At 50.8% G+C, this 26,507-nt stretch overlaps 4 protein-coding genes across 10 annotated transcripts in view; 2 read left to right on the top strand and 2 right to left on the bottom strand.

The window, feature by feature from the left end:
• Positions 1-1,911, top strand: part of M1AP (meiosis 1 associated protein) — a 95,802-nt gene extending 93,891 nt beyond the window's left edge. For both annotated transcript variants that reach the window (XM_061431833.1, XM_061431834.1), the window contains one exon: positions 601-1,911. In XM_061431833.1, the coding sequence (XP_061287817.1) occupies positions 601-783 (183 nt within the window). In that variant the 3' untranslated portion in view covers positions 784-1,911. The remainder of the gene's footprint in view (positions 1-600) is intronic.
• DOK1 (docking protein 1) lies at positions 1,811-4,757 on the bottom strand. 2 transcript variants are annotated; one of them, XM_061431836.1, is made up of 5 exons: positions 4,630-4,757; positions 3,981-4,280; positions 3,743-3,836; positions 3,310-3,494; positions 1,811-3,084 (listed from the first exon to the last, which is right to left on the bottom strand). In XM_061431836.1, exons 1-5 carry the CDS (start codon positions 4,687-4,689, stop codon positions 2,272-2,274), a joined length of 1,452 nt encoding a protein of 483 aa, XP_061287820.1. In that variant the 5' UTR covers positions 4,690-4,757; the 3' UTR covers positions 1,811-2,271. The 2 variants fall into 2 exon arrangements, with proteins under 2 accessions (XP_061287820.1, XP_061287822.1); XM_061431838.1 differs by lacking the exons at positions 3,743-3,836; positions 4,630-4,757 and having other exon boundaries at positions 3,981-4,062.
• Positions 4,758-5,466: 709 nt separating this feature from the next.
• Positions 5,467-23,441, top strand: LOXL3 (lysyl oxidase like 3). 5 transcript variants are annotated; one of them, XM_061431825.1, is made up of 16 exons: positions 5,467-5,588; positions 7,150-7,498; positions 9,164-9,327; positions 9,956-10,170; positions 16,987-17,079; positions 17,706-17,765; positions 19,975-20,191; positions 20,425-20,605; positions 20,738-20,892; positions 21,139-21,306; positions 21,441-21,603; positions 21,808-22,051; positions 22,147-22,262; positions 22,342-22,478; positions 22,586-22,697; positions 22,880-23,441. In XM_061431825.1, the coding sequence occupies exons 2-16, from the start codon at positions 7,186-7,188 to the stop codon at positions 22,951-22,953; spliced, it is 2,412 nt and encodes an 803-aa protein (XP_061287809.1). In that variant the 5' UTR covers positions 5,467-5,588; positions 7,150-7,185; the 3' UTR covers positions 22,954-23,441. The 5 variants fall into 5 exon arrangements, with proteins under 5 accessions (XP_061287809.1, XP_061287810.1, XP_061287811.1 ...); XM_061431826.1 differs by having other exon boundaries at positions 7,174-7,498; XM_061431827.1 differs by having other exon boundaries at positions 5,468-5,588; positions 17,023-17,079.
• On the bottom strand, positions 23,388-26,476 carry HTRA2 (HtrA serine peptidase 2). The gene is made up of 8 exons (XM_061431839.1): positions 25,971-26,476; positions 25,643-25,847; positions 25,359-25,553; positions 25,084-25,116; positions 24,755-24,860; positions 24,550-24,619; positions 23,848-23,943; positions 23,388-23,746 (listed from the first exon to the last, which is right to left on the bottom strand). Exons 1-8 carry the CDS (start codon positions 26,474-26,476, stop codon positions 23,581-23,583), a joined length of 1,377 nt encoding a protein of 458 aa, XP_061287823.1. The 3' UTR covers positions 23,388-23,580.
• Between the last annotated feature and the right edge of the window lie 31 nt (positions 26,477-26,507).

The following is a 26,507-nucleotide window of genomic DNA, read 5'->3' on the forward strand; positions in this document are numbered from 1 at the left end:
ACCAAGCAACAGTTATTTGCCAGGTTTTATGACATGTACTCTTACATATATTTTTCTGATTTAATCCTCACAGCATCCCTACAAGGTAAGTGTTATCTCATTTTACAGATGAGGAAAGGGAGGCTGACCAAGGTTAGAAGCTTAGAGACATGGCTCCAGTGACAAGAGTTCAAGAGAGAAGAGTAATTGGCGGGGGCGGGGGAGGATTTATTTTTATGAAATCCATGTTCTGTAGTATATGGGCTTCCTTTTGTGCTCTTATAAATCTTTTTCTTGTTTCTCAGTAACAAAGCCTGTAGAAAAAAACTTTTGTCTTACCTGAAGTTACAAGAGAAAGAGGTTTCCAAACTACAGACAGTCTAGAGAGGGGAATAGAACCCACCATGAGTTAGCTGTTTGGCAAGCAGACAGAGGAGGACACTCAGCTGGGAGATAGGCATTGTGGAGGCTAGGGCCCCGGGGACTCCAGTGCTCTGGGCCTTAAGGCTGTCACTCATGGGACCCAAGAAGCAGTTAGGACTGGAGACCCAGCAGGGAATGGAATAGGAAATCAGGACTTTGTCTAGTCTTCACAGAAAGCTCTTCTTGCTTTCTCTGCAGGCTCAGCCTTTGCAAATAAATCGAGTGCGAGCCACAGTGGCCCCTCTGCCTATGACTCCAGCCCCTGGCAGAGGCCCCAAGATGCCAGCAGCCAGCAAAGCTTCCTCAGAAGTCTTCTTCCAGCCTCCTATGGAAGAGAAGGAGGAAGAAGAGGCAGAGGAGGAGTATCCCTTAGGGCCCTAAGTCACTAGCACCATAGCCCGACTGCCCTGCTAAAGCACATCCATTCCAAGGTCCCAGATCTGTCCCACAGTGGCTTTCTGTGGCCAGACTTGCCTTCTGTCCACCTGACCCTCTGCGAGTTCCAGGTGACTGGGAAACAGAGCCTTCCCCTCCTCCGCCTCCAATGCTTTCATCACCCCACTCCTCAGGCTATAAAGAGACACATCTGACCCTCTTCTTTCTCCAAGAAGGGACTTATTTTTCTTTTGGATCATTTGATACTGTTAACACAAATGAAGAATAAATACCCAGTAGGTCTCCACCATTGTTAGGAGTATTCCCAGACCCAAATTTCTCCTTGTAGTTCTGTGTAAGCAGGTGGATGATGTCAGGTCACCTTCAGGAAACTGGACCTCAGGAGAGAAGGATGAGGTTTTCCGAGCTCATGACAAACAAGTAGGAGTGAAATCTAAGCTTCATTTCAAAGCCTGTGCCCCTCCCATCACATTGCAAGTCCCATCAGCCTTCAGACAGAAAAGTGGCTGGTGCTTGCTACCTACATGCAAACTGTGTGTGTGTGAGAGAAAGAGAGAATGAGAGACAGGGGAGGGGGGCATCCTAGAGCTGAGAACGGGGGAGAGGGTGGTATGAAAAAGGCCTGTTTTCCCTCCCTGTTCCCCTTTCCTCACACCCACCCAGCAGCCTTGTCCATCCACAGAATAACTACCATTTGTAAAATGCTTATTCTGCACTTCAAATCAATTAAGTACTTGAGAAATTTAACTCCTTCCATACAAAAAACCCTGTGAGGTTGTGCCTATAATTAAGGGCAACAGGGGAAACTGAGGGTTACCGATGTTATACCCAGGGCCTCACCCACCCCAGGTGGGCCTAAGTGGACCTTTCAGACTCTGAATGGTCACCCCCTCCCTGGAGCCCTTTCCTCCTTCAGTGGCCCCTAACGCCTTTCTGGTTCTCCTAACCCCATGTCTGCCCAGTACATCTTGCCCCTCTGTCCCCTTTATGACTATTCACAGACATAGACCTCTTAAATCCAAACTGACTTTAATGAGAATAAAACTTACCCCCCCCCAAAAAAAAAAAAAAATATATATATATATGGTAAAGAACAATGAAGCGGGAGGGATCCAGACACAGCTCAGTGTCTCCCTTTACAAGGAGACATACAAGCCTCTCCATACAAGCCTCTCAAACCATACCTTGTCTGACCAAATACCCTTTTCTATAGTTCTGCTCCAGCAGCTATCCCTTCCTTTGGTGGGGATGACTTAGAGGTGCTGGCCTCCCCCAGATCCCATCCCTGAGCCCCTTTATGACTCTGTCCCGCTTCCATGACTTCTTGGGACAGATCATCCTTCCCTTGACTCCCCTTGTACCCCGGTCTCTGCACACAGGCCCCTCTGGTTCCTGCTGGTTCTAACAGGTTTCTTTGATCCCGTGCCCCTTCCCCATGGTCCTCCTATCGGCAACCTCAGCTTCGCCCAGTTCTCACGTGGAACCCTCTGACTTGGCCCCAGTCCTGTCAGTCACTACTCCAGAGAGCCCACAGTCCCAGCTCCCTGAGGCCCCGCTTTTCTGGACCTGGCTGTACAGGGCAGTGTCTGAGCTATGGCCTTGGCTGCCACTGCCAGTTGCAGCACCAGATTCAGATAAGGCCAGGCCCTGGGGCTTGGGAGCTGGAAAGGGCTTTGTGCTCCGAGGGGGTGGCACAGCATAATCATCCGTGGCAGGGTTGTAGGGGAGCTCATAGCCCTCCTCCTTCACCCGAGCCTGGCACCACCACGCATCCTTGGGCTCCTGAGGCAGATCATAAAGGCCCCGGAGAGTGGCTGGGGCCAGGCCCTCAGGTTCATCATAAATGGGGTCTTCTTTAGGGTCTGTCAACTTGGCCTTTATCAGCTTTTGCTGCACATGTTCACACAAGTCCCAGTAGAGAGCTTTCTTTAACTGTGTCCCCTCCCCTGCCCGAGCAGGGGTGCTGTCCAAGGGGTCTGAGTACAGGGAATCTTGGGAAGGGCCTGGAGGAATGCGCAGGGAGTCTAAGGGTTCAGAATACAGGGCTGGAGGGCTTCCTGGGAGCTCCAGGGGGGCCGCGAGGGAAGCCAACTTCCCGTCTGCCACTTCTCCTTCATGGGAATCAGCTCTGAGAACATCCTGCCCCTGGCCAGCCTTTCCCTGAATCTTCTGTCGGTGGATAGCAGTCTCAACTGCCTGAAAGATGTCATTTCCCTGTGCCGTCTGGAAGGTGAAGGTTCCAGGGCCGGAGGGACAGCGGCGGCCAGCCTCAAAAGAGAACATAACCTGAAGAGGATGTAGAGGGAAACACGTTACCAGGAGACATCAGAGGAGGTGAGTCACAGGGCTAGAACTAGTTAGGGGACCTACAAAAAAGACACCACTGGAAAGGGAGGTTGGTCATGGTCTAGGCAAGAAAGAATTATCTAGAGTGCAGTCTCCCACCTTCCTATCCACCCCTCCCACAGGTGCCCAACCCAGTCAGCCAGTCCTGTCTTGACAGCACCCTACCTTGTCACGGCCATAGCGACGCAACAGAGTGTAGGGCCAGAAAAGAAGTGGCTCCAATATCTGCCTCTGGGCCCCCGGGGCCAGAAGAGTCAGCCTCTCTGCCTCCACTCTCAGCACATAGGAGCCATGCAGGCCACAGCGCTCGGCGGCCTCAGTCTTCTGCACCGTTACCCAGAACTGGGATCCTGGAAGGAATATACAATTAGACTGGGACCCGGCCAGGACTGGGGTGGGGGAAGGGAACAGATTGTAAACACACACACACACACACACACACACACACACACACACACTCTCTCTCTCTCTCTCACTCTCTCTCTCACTCTCTCTCTCTCTCTCTCTCTCAAGCCAGCTCTCAGGAGCTTCCTACTTCCCCTCCTAGGACACCCTTTCTTTCCACCCCATCCCTGCTGGGGCTTTTCAGGCCATCTACCTTCCCAGGAGGGGCTATACAGCGAGTTCTCCAGCATCTCCAGGGCAGAAAGCTTGGGTGGGTTCTCGGCAGGTGCCAGGGCCCAGCTGCCTTTCTGGGGTAAAGAGAAGGAGTATGAAGGAGGCTGTGATTCTCTCACCCCGATTCCCAGGGTCTAAGCCAGCCCAGTTCCTCTGCCGCTGTAACTGCTCCCACCCCGCCTCGCCTCTTGGGCCCAGTGCAGCCCCGAGCCCCTCACCGGAAAGGCGTTTTGGCACAGCGTTTGCACCCAGGCTGCACTGGACGGCGCGTCGGCCGCCAGCAAGTGGGATCGCTGTGCGGTATCCAGGCGAAAAGCTGCGGCGCCAGGCTCAGGGGGGCTCTCCACTGTCACGGGGGCCACGCTCACACACTCTGCCAGACGGATCACCTTGCAGTCCAGGCGGCGCGAGCTCCCTCGGCCACCTCCAGAGCTAGACCCCTTGTGGTCAAAGAACTCGAGCCGCGCGACACCGTGGGGACTGGCCGGGTAGAGAACCGCCCAGGTCTTCCTCCATCTCTGGGGAAAGAGCCGAGAGACGCTGGGGAGGGAGCGAACAAGTACTGGCTGCCCGGCCCCGACGGGGTAAGGAAAGACCCGCGCGGGCCGATTTCAACACCAAGGCTTCCCGATCGCTGGCGAAGTTTCTCCTGGAGGATGCCGCTCTGTCACCCCAGGGATGGAGAGGCATACCCGGAGGCCGGCGGACACTTCTCCGAAGAATGTGCAAAGCATTTTAGCGGGAACGTCACGGGGCTCTCCGGGTCCCGGCGCCGCTCCCCTACCCGCCGCGAGCCCCCTCCCTCCGTTTGGGCTCAGTCGCCCACCCCTAGCTCTGATGGGGTTCAGCAACCCCTGCCCACACTACCTTGGTCCCGAAACGCTGACTCTGCAAAAACAGCGGCCCTTCCATCACGGCCCCGTCCATGGCCCCCGGCGGTTCCTTCCGCGCTTCCTGGCCCGGCGGGCCCGGAGGCGGGGCGGGGCGGGGCGGGGCGGGGCGGGGCTCGCGGGAGGCGTTCCCATCCCTCCCCAGCCTCAGCGAACCCAGAAAGGGGAGGAAGGAGATGGGCCAGAGGAAGGGGAAGGGGTACCACCTCCAGACCCCCACCTCCAGCCCTAGGTCTCACTCTAGTGGCTTCACCGAGAGAAACCCCGTGACTTCGGTCAGAGGACTCTGGCTCTTAGGCTTGGGGGCTGCGTACAACGTCAGATGCTCAACGTGACATCAGAGTGAAGGCCGTGACATCATCTAGAAAATGCCTACGGGCACCCTGGGGCATTGGAGGGACTTTCTGGGCCTTCGAGGCTTCAGTTCCCCGGACCTGACCCGACCCCTGCTCCGCGGGAATTCGGCTATTTACGATCCGCAGAGCCGGGGACATGGGGGAAGGGCTGGGGCTGGGGACTGAAGACTTCCCGGAGCTCGGAGCCGAGTCGCCGCACGGGGCGCAGCCCGGGATAGTCTGCGGCCCCGTGGCCTCCTGTGTGTCCAGCTCTCTGACCGCAGCTGCCCGGCACCCAACCCGCGGGAAAAGAGAGCTTTATTAAACAGGCTGGGAGGGGCGAGGAGGGGGGCGGGAGGGAGATTGAGCGGCGGCAGCGGCCAGCTTCAAGGAGGAGGGGAGAAGAGGAGGGAACTGGCCTGGGAGGGATCCTGGGAGAAGGCGGAATGTGGGAGGGCTCAAGGGGACGTGGGAGGAACGAAGAGGGGGGGCGGGGGAGAAAGAGGGGCAGTCTCCCAAGTACTTTTTTTTGGAAGTCCTAGGATTGATCTACAGGACCAAGACTCTTCTCCCAGCCGCTAGGGTCCCCGTTCAGCCAAAGGTAGGGGGAGTCACGCTCCCGGTGGGAGGAAGGAGAGTTGTAGATGGAGAGGATGATGGAGGGACCTGGGAAAAGGGGTGATGTAGGGTAGAATCAAAGGAAAGCCAAGCTACTGAGGGTTGTATAGTCAAAGAAGACACAAGAAGAGTGGGGAAAGGAAGCAGATATTGGGGAGTGGGGCTACAGGGTGTTCCAAATAGGGCATCCGAAGTGCCCGAAGGCTAGGGGCTCCTCTGTGAGGCCCTCTCCCTGGGTCCCCAAGCCAAAATGTCCCCAAACAAAGCTTCCCTGTTGTGTTGTTTGTCTGAGTTGGGGGAAGCATGGGGCAGGGGTTGTGGGGGGGCGGGTAGGGGGAGCTCGCTGTAAAGGAGCTGTTCTCCTTTACAGAGGGAAGGCCTTGGCTGAGAAGCCGACTAGTGCTCTTGCCTCCTGTGGCCCCAGGAAAGAGATGGCTGTGTTGGCAGGAGGCTTGGACAACCCCACCCCACCCCACCCCACCCCCACCTTGAGGCCTGGCCCTTCTGGGCCCCTTGACCCTGCAGGGCATGTAGGATGTGTACCAAGTTCTCCAATGCATTCTGGTTCTCTGCCTTTTCTACCTGGAATCTGCCCAGAAAGGACTCTCAGCTTGGCTGCCATTTAGGGGACCTGAGATCTGAGGATGCCCTAAGCCCCTTCTTGCCTGCCTCTTTCCACAATCAGTAACTATCTGTCCTCTCTCTGACTGGCTGAACAGGATCATCTGGGTCCCTCCTGCCTCTGCTCCTTGGCTTTTGTCAGTCCCTCTCCTCCTCTTTGCCTTTTCATGAGGTTCGTGGGGTTCTCAAGGCAATTATACTGAGTTTCAGTAAGCTCTGGGAGTTGGTGATGGATAAGGAAGCCTGGCGTGCTGCAGTCTGTGGGATCGCAAAGACTGAGCAACTGAACTGAACTGAACTCCTCCTTACTCATTGCCTGCCTTTCTCAGTTGCTCCCCAATTCTGTGTGCCAGACTCTCTCCTGATCCCCTTCTGTCCATTTTCAACACACTCTCTCTCTCCGCTGTCTGTTTGGTCCCCTTTTATTCCCACAGTTTCCCTTCCTCTCACATCCTGTCTGTCTGGGTCTCCCTCTCTGTGTCTCTTGCTCGGTCTCAACCTATTTATCTTGATGGGCCTCTGATCTTGGTCTCTAATCTCTGTCTTTTGATCACTGGGTGTCCTTGACCTGTGAATCGGGATATAGACGTGATGATAGCAGAACTAGGGAAAGGACATTATGAGACATAACAACTAATAGTGAGCGTTTATTCTTTACAGAAGGGAGGGAGAGCCTTCTCTCTCTCTCTCTCTTTTTCTCTCTCTTTCTCTCTCTCTCTTCCCCCCGCCCCCCTCCCCAATCTGGGTGTCTCAGTCTGTGCCTCTGTTACTCTGTATTTCTCTTCTTACCTAGTATGTATTTCTGTCTCTCTTAACCCCTGGGTCCCTCCCTTTCTGTCACACTGGCTCTCTGTCTCTGGTCTTAACCAGTGTCTCTTTTCCTCTCATGACCTCTCTCTCAGACCTGGGCTTCTCAATTTCAGCTTCTCTCTCTCTGGGGCACCCAGGCCTTCCCTGCCATGGGACCTGTCAGCGTTTGGCAGTGGAGCCTGTGGGGGTTGCTGCTGTGCCTGCTGTGCAGTTCGTGCCTGGGATCTCCAACCCCATCCACGGCACCTGAGAAGAGGGCTGGGAGCCAGGGGCTGCGGTTTCGGCTGGCTGGTTTCCCCAGGAAGCCATCCGAGGGCCGTGTGGAGATACAGCGGGCTGGTGAATGGGGCACCATCTGCGATGATGACTTCACGCTGCAGGCTGCTCATGTCCTATGCCGGGAGCTGGGCTTCACAGAGGCCACAGGCTGGACCCACAGTGCCAAATATGGCCCTGGAACAGGTGAGCAATGCTTCAGGCACAGCCTAGGTATTGCCAAGGTACAGCCTAAATGTAGGGGAGGGAACAGCCATGGGGACACAGAACACCAAGAACAGCCAGAGTCAAGTACACCCGTGGAGGAGAAACCATCCAACATACAGCTGCATGAACTTAGGCTGATCAATGCCTTCTCTGAGCCTCAGATGCCCCCATGTGCAAAATGACTAGATGATCTGTAAGTTACTTTCTTCTGCCAAAGTATGATTCTACAAAGCCACATGCAAAGACAGCCTGACACAGATGAGCCCTGTATGATTAAAGTACAGCTGGTTTCATGGGAAGCAGAGAGCAGGTAAATGATGTCTGGATGTCCCAAAGACAGAAGTGATCACAGATACTGCAGCCAACAAGATCAGATTATAATTTAGAGCTGAAACTGACAAGCTGGGCTTCCAAAGACAAGTATAAACTTTAAGATGTGGTTAGTAGGGGTTTAGGAGCAATTCTGAGACCTGGGGGCACTTGCATTGTATAAACTCACAGTGGAATTGGTAGAACTGGTGCAATCTGCAGTTAACCCCCAATTCCCACTGGTTAGACCACATCTGGAATAAAGCATCACTTTAGATGCCACATTTTCAAACAGACAGTAGAAAATGGAAGCACTGGGCATTTCCTGGTGGTCTAGTAGTTAGGACTTTGCGCTTTCACTCCCGAGGGCACAGGTTTAATCCCTGAATAGGGAACTTAGGTTCCTGGAAATGGAAGTACTTTCAGAGGAGAGCTACCAGATGTAAAAGATTGGAAGCCACGTTTCAAGGAGGAATAGCTGAAGAAAGCAGGGATATTTGACATGAAATGAAAAAGCTTTGGATAATAATTACATGATGGTTGAATTCAAACTTGAAGACAGTCATTTGACTGAGGGACTTTTTCTGGGTGGCATCAAAGGACTGAATCAGACCTGGAGTGGAGGAAAGTAATAAAAGAATCTCAATAGTTTGTGATAGTTCCGATAGCCTGATGGGCAAGAGGTAGGTATCCCAGCAGAAGCTGGGTAAGTCCTGTCCGGATATGCATGAGGGTTCCCTGCACATGGCCCTTTGAGGGGCCACCAGTTCTGAGAGAAAGTCAGTGATACTCATTTCAGTTTGGCTCAGGTCAAGAGAAGAACACGGGGCAGCATGGCAGCACAGAGCAGTCACATGGGAGAATGGAAGGCTGAGGTGAAAGGCTCTTACGTTTCCAAGTCCTACAAATGGCTCAAATCCCTAAGCCCTCATGAATTGGCTGTATGGTCCTAGGCAAGTTACTTCACTTCCCTGAACTTCAATTTCTTTATACAAAATGGTGATAATATCTTCTGGCAGCTTTGTTCTAAGAATGATCACATATGCACATACCTTGGCAGAGTGCCTCACACACACTAGGCGGCTATCACTGAATGGGTAAGGACAGATCAGAACTTCAGTGTTGACTCTTGGGTTTTTTATTCACCCTACCAAATTCTTGGGTATCCCCAGAACACTATCAACTGTCCATCAATCCTATGCTCCCTTTCCTATTCCTTTCCAGGGTCCCCTGTCCCTTCCCTACCCATTATCTTACCAGGTGTGAGGCTTCCATGCTCTCACCAACATCCCCATGCTACCTCTCCAAGCCTTCCTTATCTCCCCTCCCACACAGGCCGCATCTGGCTGGACAACCTGAGCTGCAGTGGGACTGAGCGGAGTGTGACTGAATGTGCCTCCCGGGGTTGGGGGAACAGTGACTGTACCCACGATGAGGATGCTGGGGTCATCTGCAAGGACGAGCGCCTCCCTGGCTTCTCAGATTCCAATGTCATTGAGGTCTGTAGTTCATAAACACACACACACACACACACACACACACACACACCACCCAGGACGGCAAGACAGAAAGGGCTGTGGGGTGGTTATATGTGGAGATACTAGAATGTAGGGGATCCCATGTGCCCAATGGGATAATTGGGGTCAGTGGGAGACTGGGGGAGTGGGCAAAATGATAGAGCTCTGAGACACTGCATAGTCCAGGTTTATTTTAGCATTAGCATTCAAGTTACTAAGCCTGGCATGAACCTCTCCAACTTCATCCCTGGTCCCCAGGGCACCTGTGCTCTCTCTCAGCTCAGATATTCCTGAGGGAACATTTCACTCTTACTTTCTCTTACTTCTTCAGTGCCACTTCCTCCGTAAGTGTTCCCTCAGGCTCCAAGCAGAGTTAGATGCTCCTTCCCCAGCTTCTTCTGGACCCTTAGTCATTTCTCAGAGCCCAGCAAGTCCTCACACTCTGGTGGCTGCACCACAGTCAGTACCTCACAGAGCGCAGGCCTGCCTCTCAGCCCCATCTCGCCACTGGGTTCACAGCAAGTACACTCAATCAGGGTTTCTTTAGAGTGGCCAGACGTGTGAAAGGTGCCACTGGGATGCCTTCCTCTGCTTGTGGCCCCCTCCCCAGGTAGAGCATCACCTGCAAGTGGAAGAGGTGCGACTTCGGCCAGCTGTTGGAAGGGGCAGACGGCCCCTGCCTGTGACTGAGGGACTGGTCGAAGTCAGGCTTCCGGATGGCTGGTCGCAAGTGTGCGACAAAGGCTGGAGTGCGCACAACAGCCATGTGATCTGCGGGATGCTGGGCTTCCCGAGCGAAAAGCGGGTCAACGTGGCCTTCTACAGGTGAAGCGACGTGGGCGCTGGTGCAGCAGTCTGGAGTTGAGGGGTGCTTGTTAAGGAGCGGTGTTGAGGGACCTCCGAAGGGGTTGGTTCACCTGGGGAGCCGGGGGAAATCTGGAGGCCTCGGTGAAACTAGAGAGTTGAGAAATCTTGGACCATGAAGCGGCCCCCGAGGCGGACTTGCTGCGGGGACCAGCGAAGCTCTGGCCCCAGTGGCCAGAGCCGGGGCGGGGCGAGCGGCGGCGGTGGCGTCGGGGCCGGCGGTCGGCAGGTGGCGTCTCCGCGCTCCGAGGCCAGAGCTGGGCCTCGCGGGGCCACGCCCAGCGGCCCGAGAGCCCGCGGGTCCGAGTCGGTGGGTGGGGGTAGCGACCACGCCCCGCCGAGGCAGTACCCGGGCGGGGCCTAACGCCGTGAGTCTGACGGCGACCGGCCCGGGGCGCCCGTGGGGCGGCGGTCCCATCCTGGCCGCCAATCCCTGAAGGCCGGAGGGCGCCGGAAGAGGCCGGGGCCCTTCCCTGGGTCCCGGCGGCCCACTAGGCGTCTGTGAGCGCGAGAGCACTCAGGACTGCTAAACTAGTTTTCCAGAATATCCTTCAGCCCTGGAGGCCGGCCCTCTCCACCTGCACTGGAGCCCTGGTGTAGGCGCCGGCTTCCGGGAATGTATCACACTGGGGACCGGCTCTTTGCTTACTGCGTCTCGCTTCCCTGGAGCATCTAATTTGGCCGTTTTAAGAAATTTTGAAATCTCTTTATAATTTAAATGATTATCTTCTTCAGCTGTTCCTTAGACCAGTTTTGCAGGAAGAGCTCTTAACATCTGGGTGACCTTCTACTAGGCACGCTACTTCGGATGTGGGGCTGATCGGGGCAGGGTACAGCATTACAGCTCTTTTTAATGAAAGCATCTAGATTTTGCACTGCCTTTCCGTTGAGGCAGCATCCCACTGCTCTTATTGACCTTGTAATCACCTAAATTAGGTCTTCCCTCCTCCTTGATACTGATAGAGCAGCCTATTTGAACCTAAATCTGTTGAGTTTACCCTATGAAATGTTTGATACATGTTCTCATGTTTGATACATCATTTAAAAACCATAATGATCCCATGAGATTATCTTGAATCTTGACATTATTTTGCACTTGTCATCCCTCCCTGCCCCCTCTGTTCAATAGATATGATAGCTATGCCTCCTGACGTCATCAAAGTGACTGTTAAAATGTGTTGAAATCTTTAGAACCAAAGTCTAACTCCTCTTATGAATCCTCCAGATTTACATCAAACCTTTAATCATTAGTTGTGAAATGTTTTTTCAACGGTTGGGACAAACTGAACACTACATTGATACAGCCAACATTTCATCATCTTATCTGTAATGAGATTATAGGAGACTTTATTAGTCTTTTGCTAAAATCCACATACACTATGTTCACAGCCATTCTGCAATTTTAGGAATCTTAAAGGAAGTCATGGTGGTTTGATTGAGCTGACTGTTACTGAAATCCTTTTAGATTTCTAAGGATCACCATATTTTTTCCTCAATGCTCACAAACTTTCTACTTAATGACTATTCTAGAACATAAATTATCTGTAAATTGGGGAATCCTTTTCCTCCTTTTTGAAAGTCAGTACATTATCCAGCCTCCAGTCTTCTCCATACTTGCTGAAATTTTTTTTGCCTTGGCTCTGAGAGACATCTGAAAGTTCTTTAGGCCCCAAGGAATATACTTTCTCTGGTATAGCAACTCATATACAGTTGAAAACATCTATGTGCTGTGCTCCTCTGCTGTTATCTACCTCGGGCCTATATTTCCCTGTGCTTGTTCTTTACCTTCCCAGAACCAAATCCAGGTTCTGAAAGATTAGTGCGACTTAAATAGCAGGCATTTCAGATGAAGAGGGTAGCATGCACAAAGGTATAGAGAATAAACATTTATTGAGTGCCTGTTGTGTGCCAGGGACTGTTGTAGACACTAGGAATTCAACAATAAACAACAACAACAAAACCCCCAAAATCCTTGATCTCATGAACTAGGGAAGAATCAGGAAAAAAGTAAAATTACAAAATGTAAGGATGGCAAAGAGTGTAATAGGTAAAAATAAAGCAGGGGAAATGTTAGGAAGTGGGACTGGAATTGCAGTTTTAAAATAAGTCAGAGGAGGCATCATTTGAGAAAATATTTATAGGGCACAATCTATGCAAAAATCTTGATGAGCATCTCCAGGAAGAGGCATCATAAATGAGAAGATATCAGAATGAGGGGTTAGGGGGAATTCTTGTCATACTCCAGGAGGCCACTGGGGCTGGAGCTAAGGGAACAAGGCAGAAGATGACAGGAGATGTAATTTAGGAGGAAATAAGGAAAGAATGAGGAGCCAGATCATGTAAGGCCATTTGAGAGACTTTAATTTTTACTGTGTGAGATGAGGTTTTGAGCAGAGGCGTGACATCTTTCTTCCACTTTTTGCGTATTGGGCTGTTTTGTTAAGAATAGACTGTAAGGAATGTGTAGAGTCAAGGAGGCAGGGAGATTAGTTAGGCAGTTATTGTCTCCTGAAAGCCAACTAAAGAAAGTGAGAGGTGATGTGACCAGTGAAAGTGGTGAAAAAGTGATCAAATTCTGTGTTGAAGATAAAGCCAACAGGATTTGCTGATGGATCCATCGTGGTATGAGAGAATGAGAGGAATTAGGGATCATTCCAAGGTTTTTGGCCTGAGCTAGATATGGAGTTGACCTCATTTGATAAAGAAAACAGTGAGTGGGGCATATTTTGTGTGGGGATGGGAGAGTGGAGATTGTATATTAGGAACTTGTTTTTAGACCAATTAAATTTGAGTTGCTTTAGATACTGAAATGGCGAAGCTATTGGATATATGACTCTAGAGTTCAGTTGAATTAAAGCCCTGAAACTGGACAACATCACCAAGGGAGGGAGCGTAAATAGAGAAAAGGAGGTGCAGGGACTGAACTCTAGGGAGTTTAAACATTATGAGGTCAGGAAGATAAGGCAAAATGCAAACAGGGAGGTGAGGTAGAAAGAAAACCAGGTGAGTGTGGAGACCTGGAAGCCAAGTAAAGTGTTTCAAGGAAGAGCAAGAGGGATCAACTGAGTCACCACTGCTGATGCATCCAAAAACATGAGGACTGAGAAATGAATAGGATTTAGTAACTTGGATATCATTGTTGACCCCAACAGAGATGAAAATGAATAGGAAATTTTGAAAGACAGTTGACTAGAGTAGAAGATTGTTGTTTAGTCACTAAGTCATGTCCAACTCTTTTGTGACCCCGTGGACTGTAGCCTGTAGGGCTCCTGTGTCCATGGGATTTCCCAGCCAAGAATACTGGAGTGGGTAGCCATTTCCTTCTCCAGGGGATCTTCCCAACCCAGAGACTGAACCCATGTCTTCTGCACTGCTGAGCCACCAGGGAAGCGAGAGAGAAGATGTATACTGAGAAATAGTGGAAGAAAAATCTGAATGGATAAAGTAAGGCTAGGAAATGGAACACTATTAATGCCAGAGTGGAGAGTTTTACCTTTATCCTATGAAAAATTAAAAAATAAAAGTACTTGTATGGGACAGTGACAAAAATAAGGCCAGTGTTTTTAAAGTTCGTCTGATAGTAGTGAATTGGAAGAGGAGGTTCTAGACGCAGTAAGAGTAATTAGGAAATATAAAAATGAAGCTGACTAGGAGGATGACAACAAAGAGAGAGGAATGAATAGAGGTAGGATGACTGATAGAACACAGAAAATAAAAGAAGAGATAACTAAAATGATTCTGAAACTGCTCAAGAGAAGGATGGTGCCTGGCATCTCTGGGCTTTAAGTTAATATGAGCTAGCTTTAGACATGGGCCATCCCTGGGAATTTTGAGGCTCAGGAATTGTCCCTAAGTATGCACAGACTCAAGAAAACTTCAGAAATCAGGAATATATGTCTACATATTGGAATCTCTTACTGAGTCTGGAATATGAAGGCTGGAAAAGGAGATATATATTAAGTACAGAGTTCATTCTTAGTAGGGAAAGAGATTACAGTGGTCCTGGGAGATTCTGTGATGAGAATTTGATGTAGATATTCCTTCACAGGTCAAGTCAGACATAGGGAGACTCCTCATAGGTAATGCAATTATAAAGGCTAGGCAGGATAGTTATAAACAACTCTGCCTTCCTTGGAGAAAGAAGATGCATCTGGTAGCTTTTAGAGGAAGTTAGTAAGATTTAGAGAATAAGAAAATCATAATGTGATGTATCATATTTCAACTTTGATTTGGTACTTCTACCCTAGAACATGTGAAAGTTGTAGAATTTTAGAAGAGGAAAAGAATGTACAGATAACTGAGCCATTTAATGCCTTTTGGCAGGCAAAGAAATTGAGGTTCTAAGAGCTTAAGTGCTATTTAAGAAGACACTCTTCTAGTTCATTTCAGATATTCTTGTTCATATTCAGATATATTCACTGACAGATATTTACTGAGCTCCCACTGTTTGCCAAGCACTGCGCAAGGTGCTGAGAATACAGAGGTGATGAGAGAGTTGATTTGGCACCAGATCATAGAAGACCTTGTAGGCTATGGTAATGATTTGAATCTTTATGATAAAAGTAATGGAAAGTGATGGAAGTTTTTTAATGAGGAGGGCTGTGAGAGAACGTGATCAGGTTTGGGGCTCCCACTTTGACTGCACTTTGAGAATGGTTTAGAGAAGAGCAAGAGCAAATGGATTAGAGAGTCATTCAGGAAGGAACACTGGCAGGACTTGGTTACGGATTGACTTTGGGAGCCAAAGAAGAGAGAGATGTCAAGGTTGATTCCTAAGTTTCTGGCATAGATTTTGCTAAAACAATTGGACCCACATTAAATTTTAGGTAATTTTGAGATATCTAAGTAGGAACATCGAGAAGGCAATGGGATATACAAGGTTAGATGTAAATGAGAACATATAAAGAGAGGATGTGAAGTGAGAAGAAGGCCTTAAAGCTCCAAAAATGTAAATAACTATATAGAGGAGGAGCCTGCAAAGAAGACCAAGAAAGAGCATCCAGAATTAGGACTCAAATAAAGCTAATGGTGTTGTGACAGCTAAGGAGGGAGAGAGAACAGCAGTGTCAGATGCTACCAAGAGTCAGTGGTATGTGAGACAAAAAAAAAAAAAATCTAGATTATTATCACAGAGTGATGGGTGGGGAAAGACAGAAAGGACTGGATTAAGGAGTGAGTGGGAAAGATGATGAGTGTTGACACTACTGAAAAGTTTTTCTACTAAGAAGAAATGTGGGCTGGAGTGTGTGTGTGTGTGTGTGAGAGAGAGAGAGAGAGAGATTTGAATATGTTTAAAAGGATTCAGTTGAGGGAAGGTTATGTGCAACTTCTCAGTTGAAAGAGAAAGGATCCTAGGGGAAGGAATTCAGAAACATTTAGGGGTGGTGGCTTTAGAAAAGAGAGACAGATATCAGCACTGTCCTTAAGTGCCAGGGCCTCAATGTAACCTGTATTTGCCTGATATATATTAATAATTATATATACCATATAATTATAAAGACCTTATAAAGTTCTTAAATAACTAGAGAAGTACTTCTAAATTTCTAGATAATACTACATTTTTCTGAGTATTGTTACATGATTTCTCTTGGTTACTGGTGAAAGAAAGTGCCAGATACATTTCATTTCAGACATGTTTGAGAAAAAAACATTTGGAGAAGACATTTTTCACTATACTTATCTGATGAAAGGTTCTAAACTCTTAGCAGTGTCTCAGGAAAGGGACCCAAGAGTTATTGTAGACTCTTTGCTAGGAATGTTGAATGTATTGGATGTTTTGGCAAAGATCATCCTCAGGAAGAAGCCAAGGTAGGAAATACCAAGCAGATTCAGCCCTGTTTAAACCTATATATTAAAATCCTCGCACATCTGCACATAATATACCACATCCAAACATAACTCAAGAGAAGCAGCAGAACAGAACAGACAGGATAACTAAGAGGATAATGGGGAATTCCATACATTTTGTAAAGACAGACAAGACCTGCATTCATCTATATATAGTTGGACAGGACAAAGAGTGGGCAAAATGAAAGTCTTTGAAATCAAAGGGAGAATGAGAGGAGAAACAGACCTAGTTTTCATTCATCAGACTTAAGGTAACCTCCTGAAGAATAAAATAGGTCAAATATTTAGGTCAATTAAGAAGAAATAAGGTTTTAGACCTTAATTCCCTAGAAGTAAGTCTGGGAGATGAGCTGTTTGTGAATGACTAAAGCATGTGGGATTTAGTTTAGACAGGAAGGATACTGTCATCCTAAGCATCCTGGCCTCATGCTCCCCCAGTCAGACCCAGTCAATGTCCCTTGCTGTCCAGCCTTGTTCCTTGGTCCTCGTTAACTGGCCTCGGACCTGGATATGCCAGAAGCCAGAGCGCATCCAGAAAAAAAATAGTCAGCCTCCCTAGGTGTGACCAGGCCAGTTCTCTCTCCTTGCCTAGTCAGTCTGGCAATCCTAACACCCGTCATTTTAACCTGTCCCCCCAGCCCTCCCCCAGGTTTAGAGCAGCCCTAATATCAGTCCAAGAATCCTGTTCCCCGTCTGCCTTAGCCTGACTTCTGTGGGTCCTGGTACAGGGTCTCTATCAGCCCCGAGTCCACGTCCTTCACCGCAACTCACCTGTCTAGTTCATGTGCTTCTGAGGCCAAACAGCTGTGAAGGGTAGAGCCTTGGGGGCATCTAATGCTATAAGATCCTGCCATCAGGAGACCTCTAACTGCTAAAACAGAAATCTTGCCCCTGGTCCCTGTTCCACCAACCTTTCCCACTTGGTTCTAGACTGTTCCTGACTCTGCTGTTGTCTTATCCTCACAGAAAGTTGAGGAAGCGAGCGGCCAAAGCCTCGGCCCGACGCTCCAAGCCCCTTGGAAGGTAATGGGGCAAGAGCCCCGGGACCTCCTGCTCATCCCTGTGGCCCCAGGAGGTGGATGGATGGAAGGCAGCCTATCCATGTCCATCCCAAAACCCAAGCTGATGAATTAGGGATATGGCTGGAAAATGGCCATTCCAGGAGGGAGGAGTGGGGAGGCAGGCATGCGGGTGGGTAAGTTTTGATTTAGGAAGCACAAGGAGGAAATAATATAGGAATGACTAAGGAGACACCTCCGTATCTTTATACTACCCCCAAATAGCTTGGACTCCAGCCTCAGCCACCTGCATGCTTCCTCCCCCCACAACTCCTAACCTCCCTTCATTCACCTACATCCCCACACTCTCTCCTCCCTCCACTATTCCTCTCATCTCCTCTCCCCTCCACCTGGACTGACATCACCAGATTTCTCATCACTGTTGCTGAATCCAGTGAGCAGCATGTATTCCAAAAATACAGTTAAGTGGTATTCAGCACTGTATGTGGAAAATCTGACTGCCTGCTTTGCCCCTTCCCACGCTCTGCATGAAGGGTCCTTCCTAGAGACAGAAAGAAGAAAGAATCCTTTGCCTTTCCCGGGTAATGCACCTGACCACTACTGCCACTAACTTCTTTCTCCTTTTTTCAGACCAGTCACCAAGCTTAAAGCCAAACCCCAAACCCGAATGGGCAGGGGGCCTATTAAGAGGTAAATAAAGTTTAGGCTGGGTGGAGAGGAGAGGGAGTGCCAAGTGATGAGTCGGGGGCATCGGGCTGTGGTTAGGAAGGGGTCCAAGAGACGCCTCCACAAGGAGGTGGAGGGGCAGCAGCAACTGTTACAAGCCACCTTACAGATGATTCACCACAATGTAAAGTAAGATCGGCCCTTTTGTTTGGTTTTTTTGTTGTTGTTGTTGGGTTGTGGGTTTTGGTTTTTTTTTTTTTTTTTTTTGACCCATATGTTTTTTGTCTGAGGAATTATGCTCGTCACAGGATTTTTGAAAAATCTCCATAGAAGTTCACCCATTGACTCCTCTTGTTCCACATGCTTATTTATCTTCCCCCAGCAGATTTTAGGAGATACTCTGGCACTCTTGTCCTTCAGATGCCATGCTTGCCTCTCGCCCAAGGAGTTAAGTTTCCCTAAGGGATCAGTGTTCCCATCCTACCTTTATTAATTGTTAAATGGAATAAGTGCTACTGGGTTGGAAGTGAGACTCAGGATCCCCTGTGGAACCTTTCCCAGGGCAGGAGTCAGATGACGGTCCTGGTCCTCTGGCCCAGTTAACACAGTTAGGCTCCCAGTTCCATCATTTTCCTTCTGGGCTCCTTCAGAACCCCAGGGAACAAAAAGCTTCCAATCCCAATGACTGCGTCTCACTTGGCTTCTGAAGGCAGTTCGCGCAAGAAAAGTCCCCTGCTCCTTCAGCAGTGTGTGAGGGGTGGAGAAGTCGGCCCTTTCTATTGTCTCCTCCTCTTTTCACAGCATTCCAGGATCACTCAGGGGTCCCAGGCACCGCCCCCCCACTCCCCAGCTCCTCCCTCTGGTGCCTTCAACAGGCTTTGGCATTGGAGGGTGTTCCCATAGTGCCCTTCCAGCTTAGGGTTGTTTTGCACAACATGGCCATACTCTGGTCTTCCCTGACCCCCACATTAAAGCGACGACCTCTTTCACTTTTATTTTCAGCCACACAGGACTTTGAAAGAATACTAAGTCTCTTTGAGCTTCAGAGTCCACTTATCTTGAGCTTCCAAAGGTATTCTGTAAAGTCTCCAGGCTTCCTTTGTCTGATTTGTCTATAACTTATCCCTCTCTGTGTGTCTTCCTAGCCAGTGGCTTCAAATCATCATCTTCTCCTTCGACATCAAGTAATAGAGCACATTACTGTAGTAATTCGCCACCAGACCACCCTCACAGGCCCACCCCACCAACACAAGGCCTCATTGGTTCCTTCCCTCTCTGGGTTCAAACAGGCTGTTCTGGGAAGAAAGCACTTCTCTTATTTCATGGCTCACTGCCTTGAAATTTCATTCCCTTCCGTTGGTGTTGATAAGCAAGTCCCCTCATTCTCTCTAGCATCTCTCTGCTGTGTTTCAAAGTTTTAACATCTCTAATTTAGTCCCATTTTCCTGCTCAGGTGGCTATGGAACATTCTTTCTGTTACATTTAAACTACGGAAGCATGGACTACCTCATTAAAGACTCATACAGTTCAGCTTTAGGTCTGGGGTTATCCTTACCCTTCGGTTGTTCACATTCACTCTCCTTCTCTGGTCATGTGGTCTCTCTTTGTCTTGCATTTGTACATCTTCATTCCTATATATACCAGCTCCAGTCTTTCCTGTGTTCCACCTTCTGGTCTGTTCTTCCTGTAACTGCCCATCATTCTCTGGCCTGGAAGCCCCTCTGGCCTCTAAGAAGCCATGTAGACCCAAGACTTACTCACTTCTTTGCATCCTGACTCATTTAGTTCTTTCAGTCGCAGCGTAATAGAAAGATCTGCTTACTCTGGCCATTCAGGCTTCCTGTTAGCTACTCCCTCCTGCCTATCTCTTCCAGATGGTCAGTCCTGGCTTCCTAATCTCTTTGCACAGCAGCTTCAGCCTCCACTGGGGCCAGCTCCCTGAAACCACACAGAACAAGGTCTCTGTCAGGCAAGTCAAAACTAGCCTTCCTTCCCACAGGGTTCTTCTGTTGCAGAACATACCCAAGGACCCCCCTGTTTGGGCTCTTTCAGCCTGGAAACTCCCCATTACCGTTGTCTCTTTGTCTCTGTGTTTTTGCAGAGAAGAGAAGAAGAAGAACTAAAGCGGTCATGAAAGGTTGGGGGATGGTGGAGGCATGGAGCGGGAGGAGGGCTGCAGGCAAAGAGGCAGGAGCACTGTTTCACCCTACCGCTCCCACTCCTGTCCCCCCAGGCTGCTGGCCCAGCGGCAGCAACACTCCTTTGGTCTGCATGGGGTGGCGTGCGTGGGCACGGAGGCCCACCTCTCCCTCTGCTCTTTGGAATTCTATCGAGCCAATGACACCACCAGGTGCCCGGGGGGGGCCCCTGCGGTGGTGAGCTGTGTGCCAAGCCCTCTCTACGCAGCATCCAGTGGCCAGAAGAAGCAACAGTCGAAGCCTCAGGGGGAGGTGTGTGAAACACTATGACCTTCCCCACCGCCCAGGTGAAGAACCCCATAGCCTGGCCATCCCTTGATTAAGCATAGTTCTGACCTTTGAGGACAGAGAGGAACCTTCCAGGGGTTGGGCCACAGACCTGAGACCACCTGCTCCCTCCCACCAGAATCTCATTGATCTCCCAGGTCTACTGTCTCTGTGCTGATGTTCCCATTCACTGCTGCGCACGTCTCTCTCCTGTACAGGCCCGAGTGCGTCTAAAGGGCGGCGCCCACCCAGGAGAGGGCCGGGTAGAAGTCCTGAAGGCTGGCACGTGGGGCACGGTCTGTGATCGCAAGTGGGACCTGCAAGCAGCCAGCGTGGTGTGTCGGGAGCTAGGCTTCGGGAGTGCTCGAGAGGCTCTGAGCGGTGCCCGCATGGGGCAGGGTGAGGCGGGCACAGGTTGGAGGGAGACGGAGGTAGGAGGTACATACTCCTGGAGGGGTACATTCCTTAGGAAGGAGACCCCTGGGCAGACAGTAAAGTTAGAACCTCCCGACCTCTGACTTCTGACCTTAGGCATGGGTGCCATCCATTTAAGTGAAGTTAGATGCTCTGGACAGGAACTCTCTCTCTGGAAGTGCCCCCACAAGAACATCACAGCTGAAGACTGCTCGCATAGCCAAGATGCTGGCGTCCGATGCAACCTGCCCTACACTGGGGTAGAGACCAAGGTCAGTCACTCTTTCCCACCTTGGTTCAGGAGTCTCATGTCCTATCCAGTCCTGCCTGGTCGTGATGCAGTCTGATGGCCCTACTGCCCACTGCCCCAGGCCCCGATCATCCTGCAGCTCCCCCTTGACGCCACCACTTGCTAGCCCTGTAAGTGCTTCTGAATCACCATTCAGCCACGGGCCCACTGTGGACTCCCACTACTCCACCCCAAAAGCTTCCACAGCACTTCCATTGCGTCACTACAGATCCGACTCAGCGGGGGCCGCAGCCGACATGAAGGGCGAGTCGAAGTGCAAATAGGGGGACCTGGGTCCTTTCGCTGGGGCCTCATCTGTGGAGATGACTGGGGAACACTGGAGGCCATGGTTGCCTGCAGGCAGCTTGGACTGGGCTATGCCAACCACGGCCTACAGGTGAGTGGGAAGGAGAAGGGAACCAAGGCTATTGCCTCCAAAGGTTGTGTCTGGGACACAGGTCTGCCAAAATGAGTCCCTTGGCTGGGGAGGCTGGATGGTGGCCTCACAAAAACACCTCTGTATGTCCCCAGGAGACCTGGTACTGGGATTCAGGAAATGTAACAGAGGTGGTGATGAGTGGAGTGCGCTGCACAGGGGCTGAGCTGTCCCTGGGCCAGTGTGCTCATCATGGCACCCATGTCACCTGCAAGAGGACAGGAAGCCGTTTTACTGCTGGAGTCATTTGTTCTGAAAGTGAGTCAAGTGTAGGGTGATGCAAGCCAGGGAGGGGAGGCTCTGGGTCACCTCTTTGCAGGAAGAGCTGCAATCTGGAGGGGTACACCTTCCCTGTGGAAAGCCAGTCTCACCCCAGTTTTCTGGGGGAGGGGGATGGAAGCACTCCCACCTGTCCCTGCCCCTCACCAGTGACGTCTAACTCTCCTCCCTTCCTCGGTGCAGCCGCGTCAGATCTGCTGTTGCACTCAGCACTGGTGCAGGAGACCGCTTACATCGAGGACCGGCCTCTGCATATGCTGTATTGTGCTGCTGAAGAGAACTGCCTGGCCAGCTCGGCCCGCTCAGCCAACTGGCCTTACGGCCACCGGCGTCTGCTCAGATTCTCCTCCCAGATCCACAACCTGGGACGTGCTGACTTCAGGCCCAAGGCTGGGCGCCACTCCTGGGTGTGGCATGAATGTCATGGGTGAGAGGGTCAAGTAGTAGAAGGGCAAGACCACTGGGGAAGAGGTGAGCCTGCTGGGGGCACGGAAAGAAACAGGGATCCCCTTGTCCCCACAGGCATTATCACAGTATGGACATCTTCACTCACTACGATATCCTGACCCCCAACGGCACCAAGGTGGCTGAGGGCCACAAAGCTAGTTTCTGTCTAGAAGACACCGAATGTCAGGAGGGTGAGTTGAGGCCTAGAATAGATGGCACTGTCCTCATCTCCACAGCCTTGCCTCGCATGACATATGCTCATCTCCTCAGATGTCTCCAAGAGGTATGAGTGTGCCAACTTTGGAGAGCAGGGCATCACTGTGGGTTGCTGGGATCTCTACCGGCATGACATCGACTGTCAATGGATTGACATCACAGATGTGAAACCAGGAAACTACATTCTGCAGGTGCCGGGACTCTGAGATTTCCAGTTGTTGAGTAGGAAGAGTGTTTATTAAAGACACCTTTGGATTTGAGGAATGCAGCTCATTTGTTGGCTTTCTCCTACTCACAGGTAGTCATCAACCCCAATTTTGAAGTAGCAGAGAGTGACTTCACCAACAACGCCATGAAATGTAACTGCAAATATGATGGACATCGCATCTGGGTGCACAACTGTCACATTGGTATTTGGTGGGAAGAGAAGCCAGAAGGCCTGGGGGTGGGAGGGAAAGGCCTTCATTCGCATCTCCCTAGGTTGTTTCTGAGTCTCCCCACCCACTTCTGGATCTCCCAGTCTCTCCACTTCCACCCACCCTTCCCCATAATGGGTCTGTTTTCCTACCCAAACCACCTGTTCAACTTGCAGGGGATGCCTTCAGTGAAGAGGCCAACAGGAGGTTTGAACGCTACCCTGGCCAGACCAGTAACCAGATCATCTAAGGTGCCACCACCTTCCTCTGCAGACCACCACTGGCCCCTAACGGCAGGGGTCTGAGGCTGCCATTACCTCAGGAGCTTACCAAGGAATCTTTGATGTCGGCAGGCCCACAGCACTCGTCCGTTGTGCACTGCGGATATGGAACCATCAAGCAGAAATCACTGCCCTCTTTCTTAGGCTAGCTGTCCTGATCTGTGGCCAGGCACAGGGCATTCTGCTCCCAGGCCCAGCACAAAGCCAAGCACGCCAGAGAGAGGCGCACCTGACTGACTACCCAGGACACCAGACAACAGCGGCTCGTTTTCTTGAATAGGGAGGTCAGAACGGTTTAACTCCAGCATCTCCCCTCAGTTCTGGAAGACAAAGCTTTACCTCTAGCCTTTTTGTGGGGGGAAAGAGCAGTGTTCCACCCTTACCCTCATTTTTCAGTATGACATGTTGTTAGGTATAATTTTATTTTATATAAAAAGTGTTTTTGTGATTCTTCAGAGCCCAGGAATTGGTGCTGGTAGTTGGAGGGACCTGCCCCCAACTGGTTCAGTCAATCCTCTGTCCAGGTGCCCTCAGAGCCCAAGCCATGAAACCAAGGTTGCAGTCCGAACAGGAGCCTCCTCCTCTTGCTGGTTCATTCATTCCGTGACTTCAGGGGTCACATATAAGGTCAGAGTTTCCTGTCCTCGCCGGATCCGCACTGCCAGTTGGGATTGGGTTCGAACAGCTTCATAAATATCTTCAGCATTTTGTACCAGCTGCTCCCCAATGGCCAAGATCACATCACCAGGTCGTAGACCAGCCCTATGGCAAAAGATAGAGAGATAAAGGAGGGACTAGATGGCCCAGTTCAAGGGCATATACACCCCACCCATCTCCACCTCCTAATGCAGCCTCTCCCTCACCGGTGAGCAGGGGAGTCCAGGATGACTTTATGGATGAGCACACCATGCTGAACATCAGGAAAGCTTGGTTCTCGAAGCTGTAGTTCAGCAAGGATGCTGAAAGGACACAGATCACTCTGTTAATCACAGGGCACTCTCCCCATTTGGGGTTTGCCTCAAATCCTTCATCAGCATGCTGACAAGTGGGTGAACAGGGCATGCACTAGATCCTCTTGATACAAAAACAATTCACTTTCTGCCTTCTAGCAGTTAGGACGTGGAATTCCAAGTGACACACAGGGTTAAATCAATAGCACTAATGTCATTCTAGAATCCTAAAAGAAGCTATAACTTTAGGAAGTGCTATAACTTTAGCTTAACTTAGAAGGATCAATGTGATATTTAACTATATAAAACAAGAACAACATAAAAACACGGGATTAGGAAATCAAGTTGGCAGGAACAGAAAATACTCATAGGGAAGCCACGTCTAGAAGGTTGGGTATTGTAAATCTAAGCAATAACAGGATGGGAGGTATGCAAAATAGAGTGAGGTGAGAAAAATCAAGATAATGAGAGACAACAGCTCTTCTGATAGCTCCAAGAATGAGGCAACTCATCTTAGATAAAAACAGAACTAAGAACGAAGCTCAACAGAACTGCCAGGTACCCACCACGGGTTACACTGATGGCCCTACGTGTCACTACCCCTAAAGCTCATACCTGGGAGTCAAGGTCAGCATCATCACCCCAATGTAGCGGCGCTGGGACCCACTGATTCCAAACCAGGAGTCTGTGTTAGAAGGACAAATGAGCCCCACCCAGGTATATCCTTACTTCCCCTCCTCCTCCCAATAGACCCCTCTCCAGCAAACCCTCCCCACCCCTGCCACTTAAAGAAACCCCTTTCCCTGCAAGCCAGGCTTACTCTTCTTTTCTCCACGATGCAGAAACTCTCGAAGGCGATCAGAAGGGATGGCAAAGGAGATTCCAGATGTGACCTTCATGGTATTCACCCCAATCACCTCCCCATCCTGTTGGGACACAGCCCACTATTCTCTAGCCCAAACAAATAATAGGAGATGGGGGTACCTGAGCAAGAGTGGCAGGGAGTTTTAGGGAGATCTAGTTGGATTCTGGGAGACAGCCAACAAGAAACTGCTCAGAAACTTGACCAAACATCGGTGAATTAGGGAAAACCCACCCCTTCCCATACTGACCTGGGATAGGGATTCTTGGAAAGGATGTCACACTCACCAGGTTGACCAGGGGACCTCCAGAGTTTCCAAACTGCAGGACAAGGAGAAAATATGGGAGAGATCCAGGGACTCTATGCCTCGGGGCACAATCAGGATGTAGACACTTTCTCCAAATCCTCTCCTTTCCCAGCCCGTGAAGGAGTGGCCACATTTTTTGCGACCCAATCCCGGTATATAGGCTCATCCACCATCTATCACCATTGGTGCCTGTACCACACACCCCCTACCCCCTACCCCAACCTAGTCTCTCATTTCTCTCATATCAGGACGCACATCAATAGCTGCATCAGTCTGGATATACTCCACATTGGTTTGGGGAAGGCCCAGATCTTTGGCTGGACGCTGAGCAGAGCTGACAATGCCGGAGGTGATTGTGTTCTGCAGTGCAAAGGGACTTCCCATAGCAACAACAAACTCCCCTTGCCGAACATCAGCTGAGCGTCCCAGGGGCAGCGTAGGGAGAGGCTCCTAAGGGAGAATGGGTACAAGAGACCTGTCATCTGGAGATGTGAACAAATTCACAGCCCCAAGCAGATATGGCCTGCCCCGACCCCCACCTTGGTCTGAATCCTCAGCGTGGCGATGTCTGCCACAGGATCCACAGCTGTGACCACGGCCTCATACGTGTCGCCGCTAGGCAGCCTTACACGGACTCGGCGCCGATCAGCCACCACATGGGCATTGGTAACGATGAGTCCATCGGCAGCCACCACGAATCCTGAGCCATTCGAGATAGGGACTTCACGGCCCGAAAAAGGGTGCCTGGAAAAAGGGGGGGGGGGGCGGGGCGAGGGGGAGTACGGATGTGAGGAGGCTCGGACCCATCCTTCTTGCCCGCCCTCTAGCCCGCGGCTTCGGTGCCTTAGTGTTTACCCCCACCGTTACCTGCCCAAGATCTCGATATAAACCACGGCAGGGGCAGTCTTCTCCACCACGTCCGCGATGAAGTTGTACTGGCTCCGGGGAGAGGTGGGCGGCGAGCCAAGGACCGAGGCGAGCACAGCCGGGGGACCCCGCCCCCCGCCCCAAAACAACAACAGTACTGCCCCTCCAGCGCCCAGCGCCACCGCTAGCCACACGCGCAGACGGGTTCCAGGAGTCCCTGAGTCTTCCGGGGTCCGGGGATCTGGGGTCCCAGCGATCAGCCGTGCTCGGAGATCCGAAGTCCGGGACCTCAGGCATGTCCGTGGTTCGGGGACCCCCACAGACAACCGGGCCCTGAAACTGGGGGTCCCATAAGTCACTCGGGTCCGAGGGTCAGGAGTTCCTGACGTCAGCAGGGCCCGGAGGTCAGGGGTCAACAGGGGTCCCTTTCCCCAGCGACCCCCCCACAAAGCCCGCCATCCCCGGAGGCTCCAGCCAGCACCCCGCCCCGCCCTCAGTGCAGCCATCAGCTCCGCCTCGGCGGCTTCCTCGCCCGCC

Source organism: Bos javanicus, chromosome 11 (genome assembly GCF_032452875.1).
Source record: "Bos javanicus breed banteng chromosome 11, ARS-OSU_banteng_1.0, whole genome shotgun sequence".
Taxonomy (NCBI): domain Eukaryota; kingdom Metazoa; phylum Chordata; class Mammalia; order Artiodactyla; family Bovidae; genus Bos; species Bos javanicus.

What these genes read in the sequence shown, in the direction of transcription:
- DOK1 (XM_061431836.1), bottom strand. Translation starts at nt 4,689, where the DNA reads ATGGACGGGGCCGTGATGGAAGGGCCGCTGTTTTTGCAGAGTCAGCGT. An exon ending in GTCAGCGTTTCGGGACCAAG is followed by an intron (nt 4,281 to 4,629) that starts GTAGTGTGGGCA and finishes CTCTTTCCCCAG; the next exon opens with AGATGGAGGAAGACCTGGGC. An exon ending in TGTGCCAAAACGCCTTTCCG is followed by an intron (nt 3,837 to 3,980) that starts GTGAGGGGCTCG and finishes TCTTTACCCCAG; the next exon opens with AAAGGCAGCTGGGCCCTGGC.
- LOXL3 (XM_061431825.1), top strand. Translation starts at nt 7,186, where the DNA reads ATGGGACCTGTCAGCGTTTGGCAGTGGAGCCTGTGGGGGTTGCTGCTG. An exon ending in CAGGAAACTACATTCTGCAG is followed by an intron (nt 22,479 to 22,585) that starts GTGCCGGGACTC and finishes TCCTACTCACAG; the next exon opens with GTAGTCATCAACCCCAATTT. An exon ending in GGTGCACAACTGTCACATTG is followed by an intron (nt 22,698 to 22,879) that starts GTATTTGGTGGG and finishes TTCAACTTGCAG; the next exon opens with GGGATGCCTTCAGTGAAGAG.
- HTRA2 (XM_061431839.1), bottom strand. Translation starts at nt 26,476, where the DNA reads ATGGCTGCACTGAGGGCGGGGCGGGGTGCTGGCTGGAGCCTCCGGGGA. An exon ending in TATATCGAGATCTTGGGCAG is followed by an intron (nt 25,848 to 25,970) that starts GTAACGGTGGGG and finishes CCCTTTTTCCAG; the next exon opens with GCACCCTTTTTCGGGCCGTG. An exon ending in CGCTGAGGATTCAGACCAAG is followed by an intron (nt 25,554 to 25,642) that starts GTGGGGGTCGGG and finishes ATTCTCCCTTAG; the next exon opens with GAGCCTCTCCCTACGCTGCC.